General features: G+C 54.4%; 6 protein-coding genes across 6 annotated transcripts; 3 read left to right on the forward strand and 3 right to left on the reverse strand.

Annotated features, from left to right (window-relative positions):
• Window positions 1-2: 2 nt before the first annotated feature.
• Window positions 3-3,728, forward strand: J7T55_008550 (uncharacterized protein; the record flags this gene model as incomplete). The annotated part of the gene is made up of 3 exons (XM_053138879.1): window positions 3-488; window positions 543-942; window positions 1,042-3,728. The coding sequence occupies 3 exons, from the start codon at window positions 3-5 to the stop codon at window positions 3,726-3,728; spliced, it is 3,573 nt and encodes a 1,190-aa protein (XP_052997825.1).
• A 1,127-nt stretch (window positions 3,729-4,855) lies between these two features.
• J7T55_008551 (uncharacterized protein) lies at window positions 4,856-7,190 on the reverse strand (the record flags this gene model as incomplete). The annotated part of the gene is made up of 3 exons (XM_053138880.1): window positions 4,856-5,199; window positions 5,260-6,799; window positions 6,966-7,190. The coding sequence occupies 3 exons, from the start codon at window positions 7,188-7,190 to the stop codon at window positions 4,856-4,858; spliced, it is 2,109 nt and encodes a 702-aa protein (XP_052997826.1).
• Window positions 7,191-10,858: 3,668 nt separating this feature from the next.
• On the reverse strand, window positions 10,859-14,308 carry J7T55_008552 (uncharacterized protein; the record flags this gene model as incomplete). Its single annotated transcript, XM_053138881.1, has 2 exons — window positions 10,859-11,693; window positions 11,838-14,308. 2 exons carry the CDS (start codon window positions 14,306-14,308, stop codon window positions 10,859-10,861), a joined length of 3,306 nt encoding a protein of 1,101 aa, XP_052997827.1.
• A 1,847-nt stretch (window positions 14,309-16,155) lies between these two features.
• Window positions 16,156-16,749, forward strand: J7T55_008553 (uncharacterized protein; the record flags this gene model as incomplete). The annotated part of the gene is made up of 4 exons (XM_053138882.1): window positions 16,156-16,158; window positions 16,212-16,250; window positions 16,416-16,494; window positions 16,553-16,749. 4 exons carry the CDS (start codon window positions 16,156-16,158, stop codon window positions 16,747-16,749), a joined length of 318 nt encoding a protein of 105 aa, XP_052997828.1.
• A 599-nt stretch (window positions 16,750-17,348) lies between these two features.
• Window positions 17,349-17,646, reverse strand: J7T55_008554 (UPF0287-domain-containing protein; the record flags this gene model as incomplete). Its single annotated transcript, XM_053138884.1, has 2 exons — window positions 17,349-17,557; window positions 17,613-17,646. 2 exons carry the CDS (start codon window positions 17,644-17,646, stop codon window positions 17,349-17,351), a joined length of 243 nt encoding a protein of 80 aa, XP_052997829.1.
• A 491-nt stretch (window positions 17,647-18,137) lies between these two features.
• J7T55_008555 (prefoldin subunit) lies at window positions 18,138-18,708 on the forward strand (the record flags this gene model as incomplete). Its single annotated transcript, XM_053138885.1, has 3 exons — window positions 18,138-18,174; window positions 18,228-18,318; window positions 18,471-18,708. 3 exons carry the CDS (start codon window positions 18,138-18,140, stop codon window positions 18,706-18,708), a joined length of 366 nt encoding a protein of 121 aa, XP_052997830.1.
• Between the last annotated feature and the right edge of the window lie 1,098 nt (window positions 18,709-19,806).

A 19,806-nucleotide genomic window follows, 5' to 3' on the forward strand; every position in this document is an offset into this window, starting at 1 on the left:
CGATGATGGCTCGCCACAGAACATCGCGCTCACCATCTCCTGCAGGAAGTCGAGGAAGCCGCCATGACGACAGACGGGATCGTGATCGTGACCGTGACCGCGGCCGACGAGACCCCCCGAGGGATCGTCGACGCAGCCGCAGCCCTGGTCGCTACCGAGACCACTTCGACAGGGATCGAGACTCGTATCGTCGCCGGGACCGCTCTATAGACCGGAGAGACCGAGACGATGACTACTATCGTGGCGGACGAAGAGACGGTGCCTCATACAGGGACGGCGACAGGCGTCGCTCCCGGGAGCGGGAAAGGTCTCCGCCACGCCGTCGAGACAGGAGCAGGGATAGGGACGCTCGTGGGAGACGTGATGATTCCCCATTTCGCGCTCGACGAGAGGGCACTGCCGACTCGAATGCGTCACGAAGCAGGACTGACGACAGTCGCCAGCGAGGTCCTACCTCTGCAGCAAAACCCGCCCCCAAGGATGCTGATGTGCGTACCCGCTTACCATCTTCTTGTATTCCATATGCTAATCAGTGCGGACAGGCCGCTAAGTCTACACAAACCCAAGCTCAGGCTCAAAGTGATAAACAGGCGGAACGACTTGCTAAACTTGAGGCTTGGAAGAAGAAGACCCTGACCAAGCAGGCGACCAAGGAGACAGATGCCACAAGCACACGGAAGCTCCTGGCCGAGATGGACGGCAGAGCTAGTGGCACTCCAACCGCCGTAGCCTCGCCTTCGAATGGCACGCCAGGGGCCGCATCCCCTAGCACTCCGCAACCAGCCCAAGAAGCGTCTCCTACTGTGCCTTATGCGGGCAAGTTTGACCCCAAAGCAATTGCGAAGAAGTCAGCAGCCCGCCATCACTCGCCTGTGCCCCTGGGCGATATACCGGGAGCGCCAGCAACGTCCGCAAAAGTGGCCGCCAATGCCAAGTCTACGGGTGAGTTGACAACCTCTGATGATAGACCGAGCTCTTTTCTACCTTCGGATATACCATTGTGTCTGTTAAGTGCAGTCTTTGCTAACACACTGCATGCAGCTTCCGCCTTGCCAACTGGTAAGAATATCAGCGGCTTCGGTTTCCAGAAGGCCAGCGGCGACGGTGAAAAGCCATCTGCCAAGCGGAAGCTACTTCTCGATGATGAAGAGACGTCAAACCGCAAGTTAGCCAAGCTTCCCGACATATCGTTGGAGGATGCCGATGCTACTCCTTTTGCTAATCAAGAAGACGAGTCTGATTCTGATGGTGACAACTTTGCTGGGACTGAAGAGGAAGCTGCCGCTGCCGCTCGAGCAGCCCATGATCGACGCGAGGAGAGAATTTTACAGCAAAGTATGGCCATGCAGACAGACGAGTCCGAAAAAGAGGCCGAGAAAGAGGCTGTTACCACCTCGGCAGCGAACAACGAAGCGCCCCTAGCTACAGCCCAGTCAGAAGCTGCTGAGCCCGAGGCTATGGAAGTCGACGACGACGTGGACCCGTTGGACGCCTTTATGGGAGATCTTGCAGATGTCGCCACCACAAAGGCCACCAAAACTCGCAGCAAACAAGCCACCAGATCCCAGGAACAGGAGCCAGAAGTGTACTTCTCAGACGATGAGTATGATTACATGGACAAGGCTGACGCGAACCCGGAATCAATACTAGCCATCACAGCCAAAAAGAAGAAGAAGGACATTCCCAAGATCGACTACAGCAAGATCGAGCTCAACCCTATAAGGAAGAACTTCTGGTTCGAACCGTCTGAACTAAGCCAAATGACTGAGGCAGAGGTTCTTGAACTTCGTCTGGATTTGGACGGCATCAAGGTCTCTGGGAAAGATGTTCCAAAGCCTGTCCAAAAGTGGTCGCATTGTGGTCTCACTCAAGCCATGTCAAATGCCATTCGTGACCTGGGGTACGAAAAGCCCACGCCAATTCAGATGCAAGCGTTGCCCGTCATCATGTCCGGCCGCGATGTCATTGGTGTCGCCAAGACTGGGTCCGGCAAGACCATGGCTTTCTTGCTCCCTATGTTCCGCCACATCAAAGATCAGGACCCCGTTCGAGATGACGGACCGATCGGTCTCATTCTGACACCGACTCGAGAACTCGCAACTCAGATTTTCCGTGATTGTAAGCCCTTCCTCTCGGCACTCAATTTGCGTGCTGTCTGCGCCTATGGTGGCCCACCGATAAAGGACCAGATTGCTCAACTCAAGGCCGGTGCCGAAATCATCGTCGCGACCACTGGCCGATTTATTGATCTCTTAGCGGCCAATCAAGGTCGTGTCGTCAATCTCAAGCGCACGACCTTTATCGTGCTGGACGAAGCTGATCGAATGTTTGACATGGGCTTTGAGCCCCAGGTAATGAAGATTTTCGCCAATGTCCGGCCAGACCGTCAGACCGTGCTGTTCTCTGCGACCATGCCTCGCATCATTGATGCGCTGGTGAAAAAGGTTCTCAAGAGCCCCGTTGAGATCACGGTTGGTGGCAAGAGTGTAGTAGCCCCTGAAATCACACAGATCGTGGAAGTCAGGGAAGAGAAAGACAAGTTTTTACGTCTTCTTGAGCTGCTAGGAAATTTGTACGCCGATGATGATGACGTTCGCGCGCTAATCTTTGTTGAGAGACAAGAAAAGGCGGATGATCTGCTTCGAGAGCTTCTGCGGAAAGGTTACGGGTGCATGTCTCTCCACGGAGGCAAGGACCAGGTGGATCGTGACTCGACCATTTCCGATTTCAAGAGTGGAGTTTGCCCAGTCCTGGTCGCTACCTCCGTCGCCGCTCGTGGTCTTGATGTCAAGCAACTCAAGCTTGTGGTTAACTACGATGCACCAAACCATTTAGAAGACTATGTCCATCGAGCTGGCCGTACGGGGCGAGCTGGCAACACCGGCACAGCGGTGACGTTCATCACCGAGGAGCAAGAGAATTGCGCACCAGGCATCGCGAAAGCTCTTGAGCAAAGTGGCCAGCCTGTCCCCGAACGGCTTGAGCAGATGCGCAAAGCGTGGAGAGAGAAAGTCAAGGCTGGCAAAGCAAAGGACCAGTCTGGGTTTGGTGGCAAGGGTCTAGAACGTCTGGACAAGGAACGAGAGGTAGCGCGCATGAGAGAGCGCAAGACTCACAAGGCTGAAGGTGACGACGATGATGAAAAGGAGGAAGCGCCAGCCGACGATGAAAAGAAGAACAAGGCTGCATCAGCAATCCAGATGGCCACTTCTGCCGTCGTATCTCGCGATGCTGCCAAGGCTGCCGCTGATGACGGCAAGGCGGGCGCGACAGAGGCAGCACAGTCAGAAAGCGCCGCTAAGGGAGGCGCGCTTGACAAGGCCGCCCAGGCAGTCAACGACATCAACGCGCGCCTCGCCCGCGCCGGCCAGCTCCGACCGGGCCAGCCCATCGACAACAAGGGTCCCGACGCCGGCGCGTTCCACGCGACGCTGGAAATCAACGACTTCCCGCAGAAGGCCAGGTGGGCCGTCACCAACCGCACGAACGTCGCCAAGATCCTCGAGGCGACAGGCACGTCCATCACGACCAAGGGCAACTTCTACGCCGCCGGCAAGGAGCCGCCGGCGGGCGCGGAGCCGAAGCTATACATCCTCATCGAGGGCGATACCGAGGTCGTAGTCAGCAATGCCCTGACAGAGCTGACGAGGCTGCTGAGGGAGGGGACCATCGCGGCCGCGGACGCGGAGAATCGTGCACCGGCCAGCGGGCGGTACACCATTACGTGATCGGACCAGGCATGATCTACGGGCATATTGGCTGGTGGATTCACGTGCTCAGATTAAAATCCTACGAGCAAAGTCGTGCAATCTACGGTAGTACCTGAAAGAAGGGGAAGGGGGGGTCTACGGTGAATAGCCAAGGTACCAAATAATTGACATCATCTACCTGTTCTCTCCCATTCTTTAATTGGGCCTCGGTGGCTTGAAATTCGCTGGTTCCGCACGCCCTCCGTGTCCAGACGTGTTTTGGGATTGCATGGTTCGATGCGCCTACCCAACCACGGCTGGATTGTCCGATTGCTTTCTACCATCAGATGGTACGGGGCTGAAACATAAACGTCCCAACTATCCCCCTACCTCCCTCCCTGTCTCAAAACTGCCAACGGTTATCTAAGGCCGGGTTCAACGGTCAACGGCGCAGCTTGCTTGTCCTAAAATAGACAGAATCTATCAAGAGCCTGCGCTCGTTTGTTCTGCCTTAGCACTGAGTGATAAGGGGTGGTGGGGTGGTGTTGCAGTTGGATTAACCGTTTAGCATCCACTGTGGAGGACATTCATTTGGCTCAATTCTCCTTGACCCTCTTCTATCGGCTAAGACAACCGAGTGAGCAGTGACGGCGTTGTACAGACACATGCGGCAAATTGGTTTGGTGCCTCGATCTCAACTTGATATCAAGACACCACAGGCGGACTTGTAGGTAGAATGTATTGAATGCTAGCCCAAGATTATGTGCAGTTATATACTACGAAAAGCTTGCTTTCCCGTAGAGGAAATGGTACATGTAGTTGGATCTCTCTCTCTCTCTCTCGCTCCTGCTTCAGATCTCTCTCCATATGTATCCTTACACCAGCTTTCTCTGGCCTATCCCACCCTATTCTTCTTCCGTGGTATCTGGTTTCAAATGGAAGACGAGGGAGTGGATGGATTTGCCACGAATCTCAAAGGAAAAGGAATCATCGCAATCGTGGATAAAAGGTGTAGTTGGCGAAAAAGTGTTAAATGACAAAGAGAACACATTGCTTGCCGGGATCGAACAAGATCCACGTGCCGGTGCTGCTGATGACGCCAGGCTTTTCAATCAATAAAGTAACCCCGCCGACTCTTTGTCGCGGTGTTGCCAGTATGTACTATCTTAGTAGCCCCGGTTGTACCCATTGTTGTACCCGCCACCGTAGCCGGTTTGCTGGTTATAGCCACTTGGTTGACTGTAAGGCCCATGTCCGTATGCGTTGTCGGCATACGGTGCTGGTACTGCTGAGTGGTCTTCGTAGCCGCCTGGTGGTGCGGCATGAGTGACCAAGTTGGCGTGGCTCTGGTCGTCGCCCGATGGGCTCAGTGGCCGGTAGCTTTCCTTGGTGTCGAACTTTGTCTTGGCTACGGAGAAGTTGTCCGAGTCGGGATGAGAGACCTTGCGATCCAACAAGAGTGAGTTGCGGGCATCGAGAGGAGTGAGGTTGTCGAGGTCCCGCATTTTCTCTGTGAGGAAGTGTCAGTGCCTGCTTAGTGAATTCTGTGATGTTAAGGGCTTGAACTTACCCATCTCCTTTCTGCGCTTGCGGTGAGGGTTCTCCTTGCAGATGGCAATGATGGCATTCCATGCAATGAGGATGGCCAGGATACCAGTAAGAGCCGCCTGAATTGCGATGAGGACCACGCCGGTAACAGTGGATGTTGTCTCGGAAACGGCAAACTCGTCGACGAAGATAAGGATGCAGGCAACGGACAGCACGCGCACCACCGCGATAGTGATGTTGATAACGTTACCGGATTTGCGCTCGAAGGGTCGGTTCCAGAGAAGAACGCAGAGCATCAGAGCTTCGACGATGAGCTGAGCAACACTCTGAGCCATTCCGTGTTGATCACCGGCAGCCAAAATGATACCCTTGGCCAACATGTAGAGGATAGTGGGAACAAAGATCCACCAGTAGTCCTTCTTATAGTTCTCGTAGAACAGGCTGTACTTGATCCAAATGTCCTTGTTCTCATACAGCTGGCTGGCATCACCGTCCGTATCCTTGAGCTTCTTGGCGGTGGTGAAGATCTTGTATCCGAAGAAAGCCAGGATACCAGTGAACAGAGCAAGCGTCACACCAGCCAAGGTCTTAGCAGCCCACGAGTCGCCGGTAGTGAACTGGAATATGCAGTACAGAACCCATGTGCCGTACAGAAGAAGGATGAGCTGCGTGATGGTGCGACCCATAGTCAACCAGTAGTGCTTTCGGAAACCTGTCAGGCCCTTGGGGAAGCTGCCGAAGAGAGCCCATGTTTCCAGAATGACCTTGACAAGAAGGATAATGACGGCAATGGAAGCGATGACAATGGCGACAATCAAGAGGACGGTCATGAAGGTGTTGGAAGACGGAATGCTCAGCTGCTCAACGTAGGCTTTGATACCACTCACGGCAACCCTCACCTGAGTCTCGACACCGCTGTCGGATGAACCAGACGAATCGGTCTCATTGACGCTGGTGCTGATCTCACGGGTCGCGATGGTCGCGAGCTGAGTCCAGGCGGACATAGCACGCTTGAACTTCGAGGACGAGTCGTCAGCAAGGGATTCGGTTGAGCCATCGTTGAACACGAGTGTAGCGTTCTGCAGGAACTGCACGCTGTCCCCTGTCAAATTTCCACCGGTAGCAGCCCGGAAGTCGTCAATTCCCATCTGCAATTTGGTCCACGGGATGAGGCCGACCGAAAACGCAAAATTCTTGGAGTAGCTTCGGTAAACCTGCGGTAGTGAGACAGACGACATGCCATTCATGGCCATGCCTTGGAACCAGCCAAAGACCTCGACGAAGCTGGGGCTTGGTGCCGCACTGCCAGCTCCGGCACTGCCAGCTAGCGCTGAACTTGCAGCCGTGGCTCCTCCCATCAGCAAAGCAACACCGGCGATAGCAGCCGCCACGTAAGTGACTGCCGGAACATCGGTGGTCTTGCCGTTCGAGATCTCGGAAGTGATACACGCGACGTCCTCGTTTGAATCGATGGCGACAAGTTCGAGCGTAGCTACGGCCGCAATATCGGGGACCTGGAAAGCGATAGATGGGATCTGACTGGCATACTCGGAGGAAATGTCCTGTGACCCCGAGGCCGCGAAAGAGCCCACCGGAACTGGGTTTTGTTAGCTAGTCACTCGATGCTAGGAGTGGCTAAAACTTGCCTGGGCAAAGCTGCTCCACGTAGGTGCTGTTTTCGCATGGGTTGAATGTGTTTGAGTAGACGTCAATGCCATATGCTGTCACGTTCAGCTTGGCCATGACCTTTTGCTCCTTGCTGCTGGAGCCTGACACGTCAAAGGTGACGGTCCCGGCGGCCTTGTTGTACTCAATATCAACCTTGTTGACCTGGATCGCCGAGTCCTGTTGGCAGTTGGTAAAGCCTGAGGTCTTGAGAACATCTGTCGCCAATGCCCCTCTCGTCATCGCCGTGGCGGCCAATGCCGCACCCCATATGAGTGATCTCGCCATATCTGACGATTGTGTTGTTTGGCTGTATCAGTCGACCTTTTCCGGGTGGGTGTGCCCTTCTTCAGGTAGAAAAGGATTCGTGCTTGTTCTCGCTGCGTGCTTCCTTCGGTTCTTAGACAATGGTTGCGTACTCTTTCCAATCCGCCTGATCCTGTGCCCTTTTCGAAAATGATTCGTTCCCTTTCTCTATGTGGTATCAGATCTAGATAGCGTTTCGATGTAGGAAATTCGTCGATGACAATATTCGGTATTGAGGCTTAGATTAAAGGTGGATAGATCGTCTCAGCTGGCTGGCAGGGACGATTGAAAGAGTACTCGATACCGGTCGGCGAGAAGGAACAGCAAAGGGAGTAACAAAGAAACAATAGCACCACAAAGCAGGGTCCTTTTCGGAAGAAAGGCCGAGGGTCAACCTGGGGATCGAAGGAGAAAGAGTTATGACGGCCCTATCGTGTGCTGACGAAGAGGGCGGTGTTATGTTTTGCTGGATGGTCTGTGGCAAGCACGCCCGAGCGAAGGCTTGGTCGTCTTCTTCTAGGTCTGCCTCGCTAGACAGAGCAGAGAGAGAGCAGGGAGAGGCATAGGCTAGCGTCAGGTCCGGGAGAGAGGTGGTATTGGTGGTGATGGTGAGAAACAGGAGTTGAGGTAGTAGATAGCCGGGCGGGTAGGTGAAACGAGCGTACGGGGTAAGGAGGTGTAGTGACGATTCTCAGCAACGGCGTCGAGACGATGAAGCCAAGGAATTGTCTGACAAGTCTCCGAACTCCCAAGAAAGAGGGCCGTGGGGGGGTGAAAAGTCAAGAATGGATGGGACGAGAGTGCCAATTGGGAAGATGGTTGGTTCACGGACGCCAGAAACAACGAAAGAGTGAAAAGACCACGATGGATCAGCAGTTAGTGGTTAGAGAGAACGGGTGAGAGCACGGAGGAGGAGAGAGGAAAAGGCAAGGTCCAAGGAGGAGCATAGCGTCGAGATGGGCCTTGGCTGGTGCCGGCGGAGGCCCCTTGGACGTCGAAATTGAGCGCTCATTGGCGAGATGGGACCATCTGGCTCGTCTGGACACCTCCTGGATGTGCTGGCTCGAGCTCAGGGCAGGGTGGGCAGGGTGGCAGTCGAGGTGCATGCCAGGGTCTGACCTCGATCTGGGAGCGGGTCGACGGCGATGTCGACGACCAACCAGGCCCGGCGGTTCTTTGTCGACCAGGCGGGAGACAAGGCAGGCCCTGGGCAGGCCCTGGCCTGGGCAAGATGAGGGCGACCCACCGCTGGACCAATTTTGCCCACTGAGCACCCGTCTACAAAACCTGGCAGACGGGCGGATTGCCAATGCCAATGCTAATAGCCAATGCCCATTGCCAGGCACACGGGCTGACGGGCTGGAGACGGCAGCTCGATGGGAGGGCACGAGGGGGCCAGGAGGACCAGGACGGACACGAGGAGGAGGAGGCGCCCGGTGGGCAGGCTTTTTTCTCGCTGGTGGAGCTCGAGATTGGGAGAACCAGACAACGCGAGGTCTGGCCCCTGACCTCCATGACCAGTAATTATTCGCCCAGCAGGGGCCATCCCGAGAGCCCCCCCACACGAAATGAAACGTCCGCGGCTAGGGGGGCTGAGCCCTCGCCGTCCCCTGCAGTAGCTCCACCTCCTGGGATTGATCGAGCCCCGGGCGACTGCATCGATTGGCCCCGACCGCCTAGGTCTGCTAGCTCTTCCCTTCCTTCTGTCTCGTGAACGCCAGTCAGACTGCAGCCAGAGCAGGCCAGAGCAGGGCCAGAGCAGCCAGAGAGCAGCCAGAGCACACCCCAAGAGAGAGAGAGCAGCCCACGCCAACCCAGCTTGGACCTGGCGCCGTTGCGGCAACGGCTCCACTCTAGCTGCTATTTTGAAACGGCCTCTTTGGCGAAGCTCCACGCGCCCTGGCCATGGCTGCCCTGCTTTCCTGCCTGTGATGGGCAGTGATGGGCAGTGATGGGCGGACGGCCTGGACGGCTGGGCTGGCTCGATCTGTTGATGTGCCGAAAGCATGTACATATATGCATGCATTCCTGGGCATGCGATAAAAATACGAGCTGATCGGACCAAGTTTGGGGCCGACGAGGTCTTGGTCGTCGTCGTCAAGCTTCCGGGGGCCACACGTCAAGGCCTCGCTACAGAATGCCATGCCACACATCAACTCAATAGTACCCAGTTGGTGTCTGGCTTTACGTGTACTTGGCTTGGGCTGTCTGTCTGGCTATCTGCCTCTGCTGATGACATATCCTACCCAGAGCCACCCCCTTTCGTGACCCAGTGTAGCACATATCACCCACACGCCCCCTCCCCAACCGAGCGATCAACATCGTGGAGACTGGACCGAGGAGACACGCAGTGCACATACGTACTCGCTGCACACGACACCCAACGAGATATCAACACTGCGATCAAGGCCAGTCCATGCCCGTGGCACAGCCCACACGGCGCCCAGCTTAGAAAAGCTCTTGGGGGTCACAGCAAACCTTGATGATTCCCAAACCTCGCAGCTTTTGCATTCTGCATTGAGAGCTACGCCACCCAGCGAGGGGACCCCCAAAGCCCCTGGGCCTTGTTTCGTTCTAGCAGAGCTTCGAGAAGGCTGCTAACGGGGTCTGAGACAAGAGCCGGGGTTCACTCTGTTCAGCCGCGCAGAAGGAATGTTATGCCGTACTTCTGCTCAGACCCAAGGCATTTTTGGGAGAGGGGTCAGTATCTAAGCCTCCCAATGATCCAATGATTGAGTTGAGCCCGATAGTCTTGTTTATGCGGATGGTTTTGACTTCGTCTGTCATGATGAAAGGCGCGGAGAAATGTCCAACCACCCTTAATCCCCAATGGCCAGGAGCCACACAACGTCCACCAATCTTTGGCATCATCTAATCTTCCAGATCCTTGCGGTGGCGCGGGCTCGGAGCTGGGACTGATCGCCGTGGGCACAGCCGGCAATTTCGCCCCGGGCCCGGTGGCCCTTCTCCATTCCGTCGGATGCGTCGCGGCCATGCAAACTGAACTGGGTAAACAACCCGCACCGTGCAATCGCTTACATACACACAATAATTACCGGGCGAAGAGTTGGGTCAAGTTGGTCCTCAGCCCTGTTTGCGGGATATATCCAATGCCTGTCGGTCTGCAAATGCGCTTATATTGCTTGGTTCAATGCCAGGATTCAAGATTAAGCCGGGCTCGATAAAGCCTGCCAGTGCTTGAACGGATCGTGCTGGTCTCATCAGGTGTCATCGGTTTCAGTGCCGCAACTTGCTCACATGCCCCCTTTTGCTGGGCCGAATGCATGCAATTGGTTGGAACTTGTTCGATATACTCTTGTCATTGCTAGTTGCTGTCGTCATTTCGATTCTGTGTCCCAAGAGCCAGACGAACACCTCGGCAAAAAGAGAAAAACAAAAAGTCTATAGCACCAACGCCGATTTTCACACATTTGTCTCCGGTGTATATGTTGCTTACATCTCCCAAAGACCCACAAACGAATATTGTAAAAAGTGACCTCCTTTTCCTTGCACTGAGAGACTAATGTAGACTCCTTTGTTGCGACACACAAGACAATGATCCACCATGGATCACACAGCACCATAGTGTTTGGGGGGTATCTAAGGAATTCATGATAAAACAAATGAAGGCTGAAGAAATAGTCGTTACGTCATTGGTGGGAGTAGAAACCACCCTGGCCCTGAAGCGGTGACCGTGAGTACGGTGATACTGACCCTTGGGGAGTGAAGTGTTGTCCTCCAGCGCCGGTCGGGTCAAGCGTCGTGTCGTATATCTGGTTCCCTGAGGCATCTTGCAAGCCCAGTGGGTTCATGAAAGCCGGGAAGGGCTCTACGTGTTGTGGCATGGACATATATTGTCCACCCGGCGTCATGAAGGGGCCGGTTGTTGCTGGCATGTTCTGGTAGCCTGCTTGGCTCTGGAAGCCGCCACCCATCCCGCTCTGCTGAAGCCCGATGTTGGTGGCACTGCTTTGGTGCAGACCATGTACAGAGGAGTCGTAGAAGGTGTTGGCAAAGGTTGCCTGTGCCTGGTAGGGATAGGGAGAGTGTTGATTGTTCGCATAGCCCAACACGCCCGTTTGATGCGGCATAGGCGAGTTGCCGGCATGTGGAGAGGGGTTGAAAAGTTGAGGTTCGGTCTTCACGGAAGGGGCAGGAGGGAAGTTCCTAGGCGGTGGCTCCTGCACGGGGCTGATGATGGAATCAGCTTCGAGCTCCTTGCGAGCTACCAGCCGAAGAACCGGCAGTGTCATGTTTTCCATGTGCTTTGCCAGGTGGACAGTGAGCTTCTTCCAGGTAGGAAGCGATTTGCCGCAAAAACGGCATGGCTCGTCTTGTGGCCTGCTCCTTGTCTCTTCATGGCACTTCTCGACCTTCTGCCACGTCGGATCCTGACCACCAGAACGCTTGATGGCTGCCTTTGTCTTCATCTTGGGTTCCTGGAATTTGTGCTCTCGGACGAGATGCTGGAGGAAGTTGTCTCGCCTGTAGCATGTATGTCGACAATCATCAACATCACATGTCCACCACTCCAGATGGCTACAACTCCAGTCAGTCATATTCAGTATCAAACGACAATTCACTCAAAGACAGCAGAACAGCGAAGGATATTTTTTTTGGGGCGCTTACCGATGACCCTCATTCTCGTGTCGCACCCAATCCGCTTTTCTCTTGAAGATCTTGGGCTCCCTGCATCTATCCCATGTGCAACAAAACGGCTGCACGTCTTCATGAACATGTTTTGTCCAGTCAGAGGGCTTGGTGAACCTCTTAGCTTGGTAGCAAAGCTGACATTCAAACTCAGCTGGTAGCGTGCTGGCCGGTGGCATCGGAATATCTGGGGGGAAGCTTTCTGCCGTGACAATCCCTTCTAGTGGTGTCACGTCTCCTTCCGAGCCATCATAGACATTGGAAAGAGGATCCAGCCCGCGACCGTCGCCTTTTGTGTCAAGTAGATTCGCCGAGCCTCCAAGACCAATGCACATAGTGCCGCATGGGCAGTTGCGAGAAGATACATGCTGAAGGTGTTTAACTTTATGGTTCAGCAGGGCCTTGTATCGTATAACCTGCTGGTGTGCAATCCGATCAGCGAGGAAGGTGTTGTGTTCCGCTAGCCGTGGGTTCATCATCAGCACGTACTGCCTGAATCCGGCAATATTGGGCGTGATATCGTCAATGGGGTTGTTGGCCTGCGTGTTGATATCAGTCTCCTCATACGGCTCATCGTCCTCGTCATCGTCATCGTCTAGATCGGCTGCCGGTGCAGGTTTCGCTATTTGAGCGACTGGTGGACCACCGTTCTTCTTCCACATGCCAACCAGGTTAGGGTGAGACTCGTCTCTGGCCCCCTTTGGAAGTTCTGATTTGCTTCTTGGCCGCCTGATAGTATTCATAACCTGCAAATTGAAGGGGCTTTTCGGCGAAGTTACGTTGCTCACAGAGCTAGTTCGAGCATGGCTAGTGCCAATTGTTGCAGCACCTGCGGCCATAGAAACAAGAGCGGTGTTGAGGGAGGGCATCTGTTGCTTCTTTCCCCAGCTGCCCGTGCGACCAGGAGGTGCCAGGCTATTCTGACTTTCTCGTCGGTCCAGAGCCTCGGTATCACCCGAGCCGACGCCTTCGTGGACACTGCGGTTGCGCTTCAACAACTGGGTCGTGCTGGATTTTCGAACGAAGCCGCGGATCTCCTTGAAAAGCACGCTTGGCTTTCTCTCTCGGCTGATCGAAAGCTTTTTCAAAAAGCTGCCACTGGTGATGCCGTCTATATCTTCGATGCTCGGCAAGCTCCGGCGACGTGTGCCCCAGGTGGCTGCTCTTGAAAGGATGGATGAGTTGTCTTGGCACATCTGCTCAAACTTCTCCATCGCAGCCTTTGAGGACTCTGGCTGCTGGCGGTCCGAGTCGGGTCGGCTTATGTTGAACATCGCAGGTGCGTCTGACCAGACACGATGCTGGCGCATCAGATTGACATCTTCTTCAGTTAGGGCTCCACCGCCTCCCGTATAATATGTCTGACCAGGCAGTGGTTTGTTCTCGGTCGCATTACCCATGGCTATCTCTCTAGAGCTGATTGTGTTGCCACCAAAGTCATAGAAATCCGGGAACTCTGATGGTGCATCAGGGGGCATACTCTCATCGGACGAAACGATCCAGTTTCCAACTTCCTCGTTACGCTCCGCGACTTTGCGGCGCGAGTGCTGCTCGTTGATGCTAACACCTTCGTTGCTAGAACGGGCCTCGGGGCCCCAGCCTCCATAACCAGTTCGTGGATCCGCAACCCATGCTCCATGCTCGTCCCGGGTGACTGACGAGCTCTGGTACGAGGCTTCAACAAAGCTGTCATCGGTACTGAGCCCGGTGGCGCGGACGGTTGCTGGGCTCTCCGGATTGTCGTGATAAATGCTCTCCTGGTCCCGTCCCCACATGGAGACGGTGACCCGGGGGCTCGGGCTAGCCATGACTATGCTGTCTTCAGCAGGCTGCGAAGCGAGTTGAGTTTCCGGGCTGTTCTGGGTTGCAAGCCGACTAAGGGTTGTGTGGGAGGGGACAGATCTTGGCGCATTCGAGAACCCTCGAAATGAGTTTGACTCAGGAAGGGCCTCGCCGGCTGGCTTAGGGCTCTTGTTCTCACTGCTAGGGGAAGTCGTGTGGATAGAAGGTGTGGTGGGGTCAGGGCTCAAAGGGTAAGTATGCAAATCGGTGGCATATTGGGGCCGCGATGGAACTGCCTGAGGAAGAGACGAGTCGCTGTGTTCACTGGAATTTTGGTCTTCCAGGAACGAGGGCGTCCCACCGTCGTTGTTGAAGTCGACGCCAAAGAAGGGGTCGGTGTCGATCTCGAGCTCGCTCAGGTCGCTCGACTGGTAGTGTTCGCTGAAGGCGGATAGAGAGTCTGCTGGCGTGCTCGCGTCCTGCAATACTGGAGACGCAGAGTTCTTGGGGAGTTGTGAGTAGGGAGATAGGTGGTTGGCAACAAAAGAGGCCGTGGGAGCTGAATGGGTGTGGTCAACTGTTTCTCGGTCGACCGCAGGCCATGTCCTGTCACTCCCGTTGCTGCTGTCAAGCAGAGATGGCTGTATGCTGTAGGTCGAAGAAGACATTGGAGTTCAAGTGAGAGTAAAAGGAAGGTGGGTAGGTTTTGGGGCGCAGGCGTATGTATTGAGTCTGAAGGATGATGTAAAGTGACAAGGCAAACATGTGGGAGCATCCGTCACTTCGGTTCGACGACCGGACCATGCACACGTCGCAAGGACCACCAGTACGTGATCAGAATGCTGGAGGCTTTGGGAACCCTCGCCAACGGTTTTGCAAAGGCGGGGGGAATGTTTCTTGATAGTCGCGCTGTGGTGCCGTTTAGACCCGGACTGAGTTGTTTCGTTTGAAGACGAAGTAGGAAATGTTGCGAGAGGAAGAGGTGCAGTCTGATCTTGGGGGCGAGGCACTGTTCACCAATTCGGCACAGCGCTTATTCCCATATGTTGGTGTACGACGTACCAATCAAGAAAAGCGCGGGAGCGGAACAGGGGCAGGGTTGGAGGCAAGGGTGAAGATCAAACTGTCCATGATGGATAAACCTTTTAGAGGAACTTCACGCTTTGATTCCCGGTTCATGCGCTCTGGCATGTGGAAGTCGACTTCGTGTGTCTATGGCGATGATTTCGGGATGGAAATGAAGGGTGTCATTCCATTGCGGCGGTGCAGAGAACGAAATAGAAGAAAGGCAACCGCTCGTGAGAAAGGCGGGCTAATGCAGGTCACAGCTGCCTACTCCACTGAGTACCGCGCAGTGGGATTCCCGTACAGGTGGTACATGTCCCGGCCAGATATGTAGCGATCGTCGAGGTCAGCTCGCGATTTTGCCGTCAGCAAAAGGACCGCCCTGTAATGGTTGGAGCAAGGGGACACGGTCGCGCGCTGCGTCTCGTGCGATGGCGCAGGTTCAACAGGCAGAATTCGAGACCTGCGGCTCAATCATCAAATGGAGCACGAGAAGGGACGAGGCTTTCCGCTGGGCGCATTGGCGAAATCCCCCCCACCAGACCAGCGGACAGCCCAACGCAGCCCCGGCCAATGTTTCCTAGATGTTTCTTCAGACGATGACAGAAGTTGACAATTGCAGAGTCGTGTTCCAGAACCCTGTATCTCAATCTCCCCTGGATCCATGGACCGACCAAGCTTTACTACACAAGCTTAGCCAAGAAACTGACAGCGTTAATTCTCAAGCCCTTTCAATGATCGGTAGCCTGCTCTTTAGGCGCCATGACGCGGTAAGCGACAAGGTCATATAAAATGGCGCTTGAGACCTTCTCTTGCAAGACTGACCATCCGAGTCGACCCAGACTCAATGGCATCAAATGACATATCAATCGACTTGCTTTTGAGGTGCTCAAGGCTCTACGATGGAGACCATCTCGACCATGTAGGGAGATCATCTGGGTAGGCCATCAAGCCACTCCGTCCGATCCCAGATAATCAGCCCTTCGATGAAGTAAGTGTCTTGGCGACGCGGGACCGCTCCGCCTCGAATGCACCGCCGCGAGGCAGTGTGGCCGATGTGTACAAAGTCCGCAGATGCTCTTATGCGCGCCCGGCCGCGGAGAGACAACACACCCATGATCATTGGTGAGATCCCCGAGCCTGCTGTCAGGCTCTCGAACTGTCGACGGGGGTGAGTTCGCGGGATTGGTACGACACTGCATAGTGACGCCCCAGCAGGGGTAAGCTACTGAGGTCGGTGGATATGCAGGCTCGAGGCAGGCTCCATCGGAAAATGCTGACTCATCATATCCCGTCGATGTCACTCCCGAGGTGGCCGAGGCCGACGAGCTAAAGTGCCAGGTTGCTCGTGAGCTCCATCGCTAGTCGCACGTTTACGAGGACAAACTTGCGCAACACCAAGTTTGGCAGTTCATCGTCCTCACACAAGAATCCTCACAAAGACTTCAAAATGGTGAGTATTTGATTGGTAGACTTTGGGTGCCCCTCAGCTAATATTTTTGCTAGGGTCTAGAACTTCCATCGTATATCCTAGGAGCCCTGACAGTGAGTGACAGCCGGTAGTCTTAGGAGTACCTGGATTGTCTACCCGCCCAGAGAAGGCCGTTGAGCCTGATCATGAGAAAGAGCTCCCGGAGGACTCGCGCTTCATGGTCACACAATTGCTCGGGATATGTCGATGCGGTTGCTGATTCGCATGTATGGCACTAGGCGTCAGGCGGTATCATGGGCTACGCAAGGACGAAGAGCCTGCCATCCATAATCGCTGGGTGCACTGTTGGCTTGCTGTGTAAGTCGAACAAACCTTTGGTGTGGAAATGAGAGTGAAAGTTAACCACAAACAACAGATGGACTTGGCGGATATCGAACGCAGAACCACGAGCCGTATGGAGTCGAGTTGAGCCTTCTCGCATCCATTATCCTGGGCGGCTCGTCCATTCCTCGGGCCATTCGATTGCAGAAGCCCGTCCCAGTCGCTCTCAGCATACTGGCCACCATTGGGGCGCTGATCTTTGGAAATGGGCTGTACCAGCAGAGCAATTAGATAGCTGCAAGCGTAATCAGTCCCGTGCAGACATGCAATCGCCCGCCCACGATTCTCGTTGTTGATATGACATCTGGCAAATCAGAAGGCGACACAAGGCTTTTCAGACTATTTCGTACGTCGACGAGGATAGAGTCTAGCTCAGCTATGCTTCGCTTGCGCTGGTCCAGATATCGTAATACTTTTCGCTCGACCTGATTGAAGTCACGCGGTAGGTAGAGTCAGTTAACCGGGTAATGCCACAAGAGGTTGTTCAGCCCCTCCCCTCCCATGGTGGTTATCCCATAACAGGTTATCCCATAAGGGGTTATCCCATAGGAGCTTATCCCATAGGAAAAAGCCCACAAGAGATTGTCCCATAGGAGCTTATCCTACAGCAAGTCGTCCCACATCGTTTTATCCTGTAGCAGAGTGACTCTGCAACACCAGATGACGGGATGCCTCACCAAGGAGAAGCCACTCGTTGCCGAATGTCTTGTGCGCCCGCCTTCCCATTATTCCCTGGTGCCAGAAAACTGCGGCGCACGTCGATATTCGGGGATCTCGGCCGTCGTTTGCAAATTCCATGTCGTCGATGTGCGCGTTTGTCGGTGGGATATTTAGGAGTTTTCGTCAATCTCCTTCCACTTTTGCCGAATGGCATCCCTCTTTTCCTGAGACTTGTTGCGGTTGGTATCCTGGCGTTTCCTTCTCTCTGCTCGGAGACAGGCGCTGAGGGACTCTTTGGCGCTATTGCACATGCCCATTGACTTCCACAAAAACCCGCGCTCGTGACACTCTTCGAGAGCCGTCATGAGGTCCTCGCAAGCTGTATGACACGACCGTCAGTAGGGGCGCAATCGCATGGAAATCGTGGCCCATACCGGTGTTGTCTTTTGTGTGCAGGTGGGGATGCATATTGACAGGAAATGGCAAGTCGCGAAGTGTGTCTGATGTTCAGAAAAAGAGTGGTGTGGTGCTCTTTGCTCTTCTCGCTGGAGATTGAATAAGTAGAATCCTGGTGGTTCGATTCGCTTCAATGACGGCGCGCCCAGGCGTTGTCCGAACGAGTTTTCCGCGACTGCGGTTGGAGGCAGCGACGTCCCGGGCGGAAGCTATGACCACCTGCACTTGACACCCTGCCGCCCCCGGCAGCGGTGGAGTCCGCGCTGACAATTTCAGATGGATTCAACTGGATAGTCATCTCAGCTCCGGCCAATATCTACCAACCGAGTGTTCCAACCACATATTTCTTCAGCGACACATCTGATTACAATCGACTAATTATCTACTCGGAACTGCCACACGCCAATTCTTCAGAAACGTACAAGGTTGGCTCATAATCATCCATGTGCGAGAAGGTCGCGGGCTGCTTTCGGACCCCTGGATTATCAAAGTAGAGGGCAATCATGGCGACCCAGTCGGCGGCTGCAAAGAAGCAGCAAGGTAAGGACACTTCCACTCAAGGGTTGGACTCTGAGACTGAGCAGAACCCGCAGATCTTCAGATGCAATATAGCACCTACAAGAACACCTTGCAACAACTCGCCCAGAAGATCGGTGACGTTGACCAGGAGAAGGAAGAGCACAAGTGCGTCGTCACTCTGCCCGCCCTGTCTTTGCTGTCCTCCACACCCGTTACTGGCTCCCTCATGAGTTAAGATGGGCTCAGGACTATCACACTGTTACACCGCTGTCTCAGTCCGCTCTTCACCGCTCACACGCTAACAACTGGCGCAATAGAGCTGTCCTAGAGACCTTGGAGCCGCTGTCGGGGGATCGCAAGTGCTTCCGGATGATCAACGGTGTTCTTGCCGAGAGGACTGTCAAAGATGTTGTCCCGGCGCTGAAAACGAACCTCGAGGGGCTGGAGAAGGTTCTGACTGAGCTCACTGAGCAATACAACACAAAGACCACCGAGATGGAGAAATGGAAGGCAAGTATTGTTCTCAACTACCATTCTGTGATAGTTACAGACTGAGTATGCTAACTAGAAATACAGAAGAAGAACAATGTCCAGGTGGTGCAGTAGAACTGGCAAACAAACGCCGCCACACCAAGCGCTATGCCACGGCAGACGGTCTGGGATTTCGAAGTCATGAACTAGTCTGGAATCAGTTGAATTTCAGTCTGCTCCGCATGAGAGTGAGGTCACAATGATGGGTGACGTATGCCCCCGACAAGTAGTCATGGCTCGTCGAAGCACAATTATCGACCGAGTACGAGGTTTCTCACACGACGTTCACGAGACTGTGGTGTGGCAGATGAGAAGCCAAGCAGTCCTTCGAACAAGAACACGACCGATAGCCATGTCATGAGTCCTCAGGGATTTGATGAAGATGGTGTGGAGTGAGTTGTACAAAGTGTCGATATCGCGAGAGGCAGGCGGCAAGGGCGCCTTTCTACCCAAGCGGCAGTCCGATACGTTTTTGAGGCTGTCGGGTTCTGATAGGTTACCAATGTATTCCTTGGCCTCGCATACGGCCGCAGGCTAAAGCACCTGATCCAGGGTGCCTATTGCTGCACGTGCCCGTCATGGCTCGTGAGGTACTTTTCCTGCCAGGCACGATCGCATATGCTTCGGCGGAACGCTGGCGGATTGGGTTTCGATGGACTGTTCGAGCGGAGTTCGTGCCTGGAAACACCCGTCACGAACAATGGGACGGACCGCAGTCAAGAACGCTTGTACCCCAAGTTGTCTCCCCGAGTGAACCACCAGAACCCCAACAAAATCCCGAGATGCAACTGCCGATTCTGCTCCCATATAAGATGCGTAAGGTAGGGAATATTGGGATAGGGCTAAGCACCATCGATGCATGCTTGGCGGGTATACTAATATGTTGGTTTCATTTTTCCAGGGGACTTTGTGCGATGGCTGCCACCGCATCAATCTTCTCAAGTGTGTGAGTGCAGTCACCGCGGCGACAGGGGGTTAAGTTGATGCAAGTCCGGCGCACTCGTCGATTAGTTTACCGAATGAGAACCTACTGCAAACCGTGTTCATCACATCGTGGGCCGATAGACCATTCCACAGCGAAAACTCTGATGGATGCGTATGAGCTGGCAGAAGCCAAAAAAA

The sequence above is a fragment of the Diaporthe amygdali genome (assembly GCF_026229845.1).
Source record: "Diaporthe amygdali strain CAA958 chromosome Unknown NODE_4_length_2575358_cov_65_588622, whole genome shotgun sequence".
NCBI classification, from domain to species: domain Eukaryota; kingdom Fungi; phylum Ascomycota; class Sordariomycetes; order Diaporthales; family Diaporthaceae; genus Diaporthe; species Diaporthe amygdali.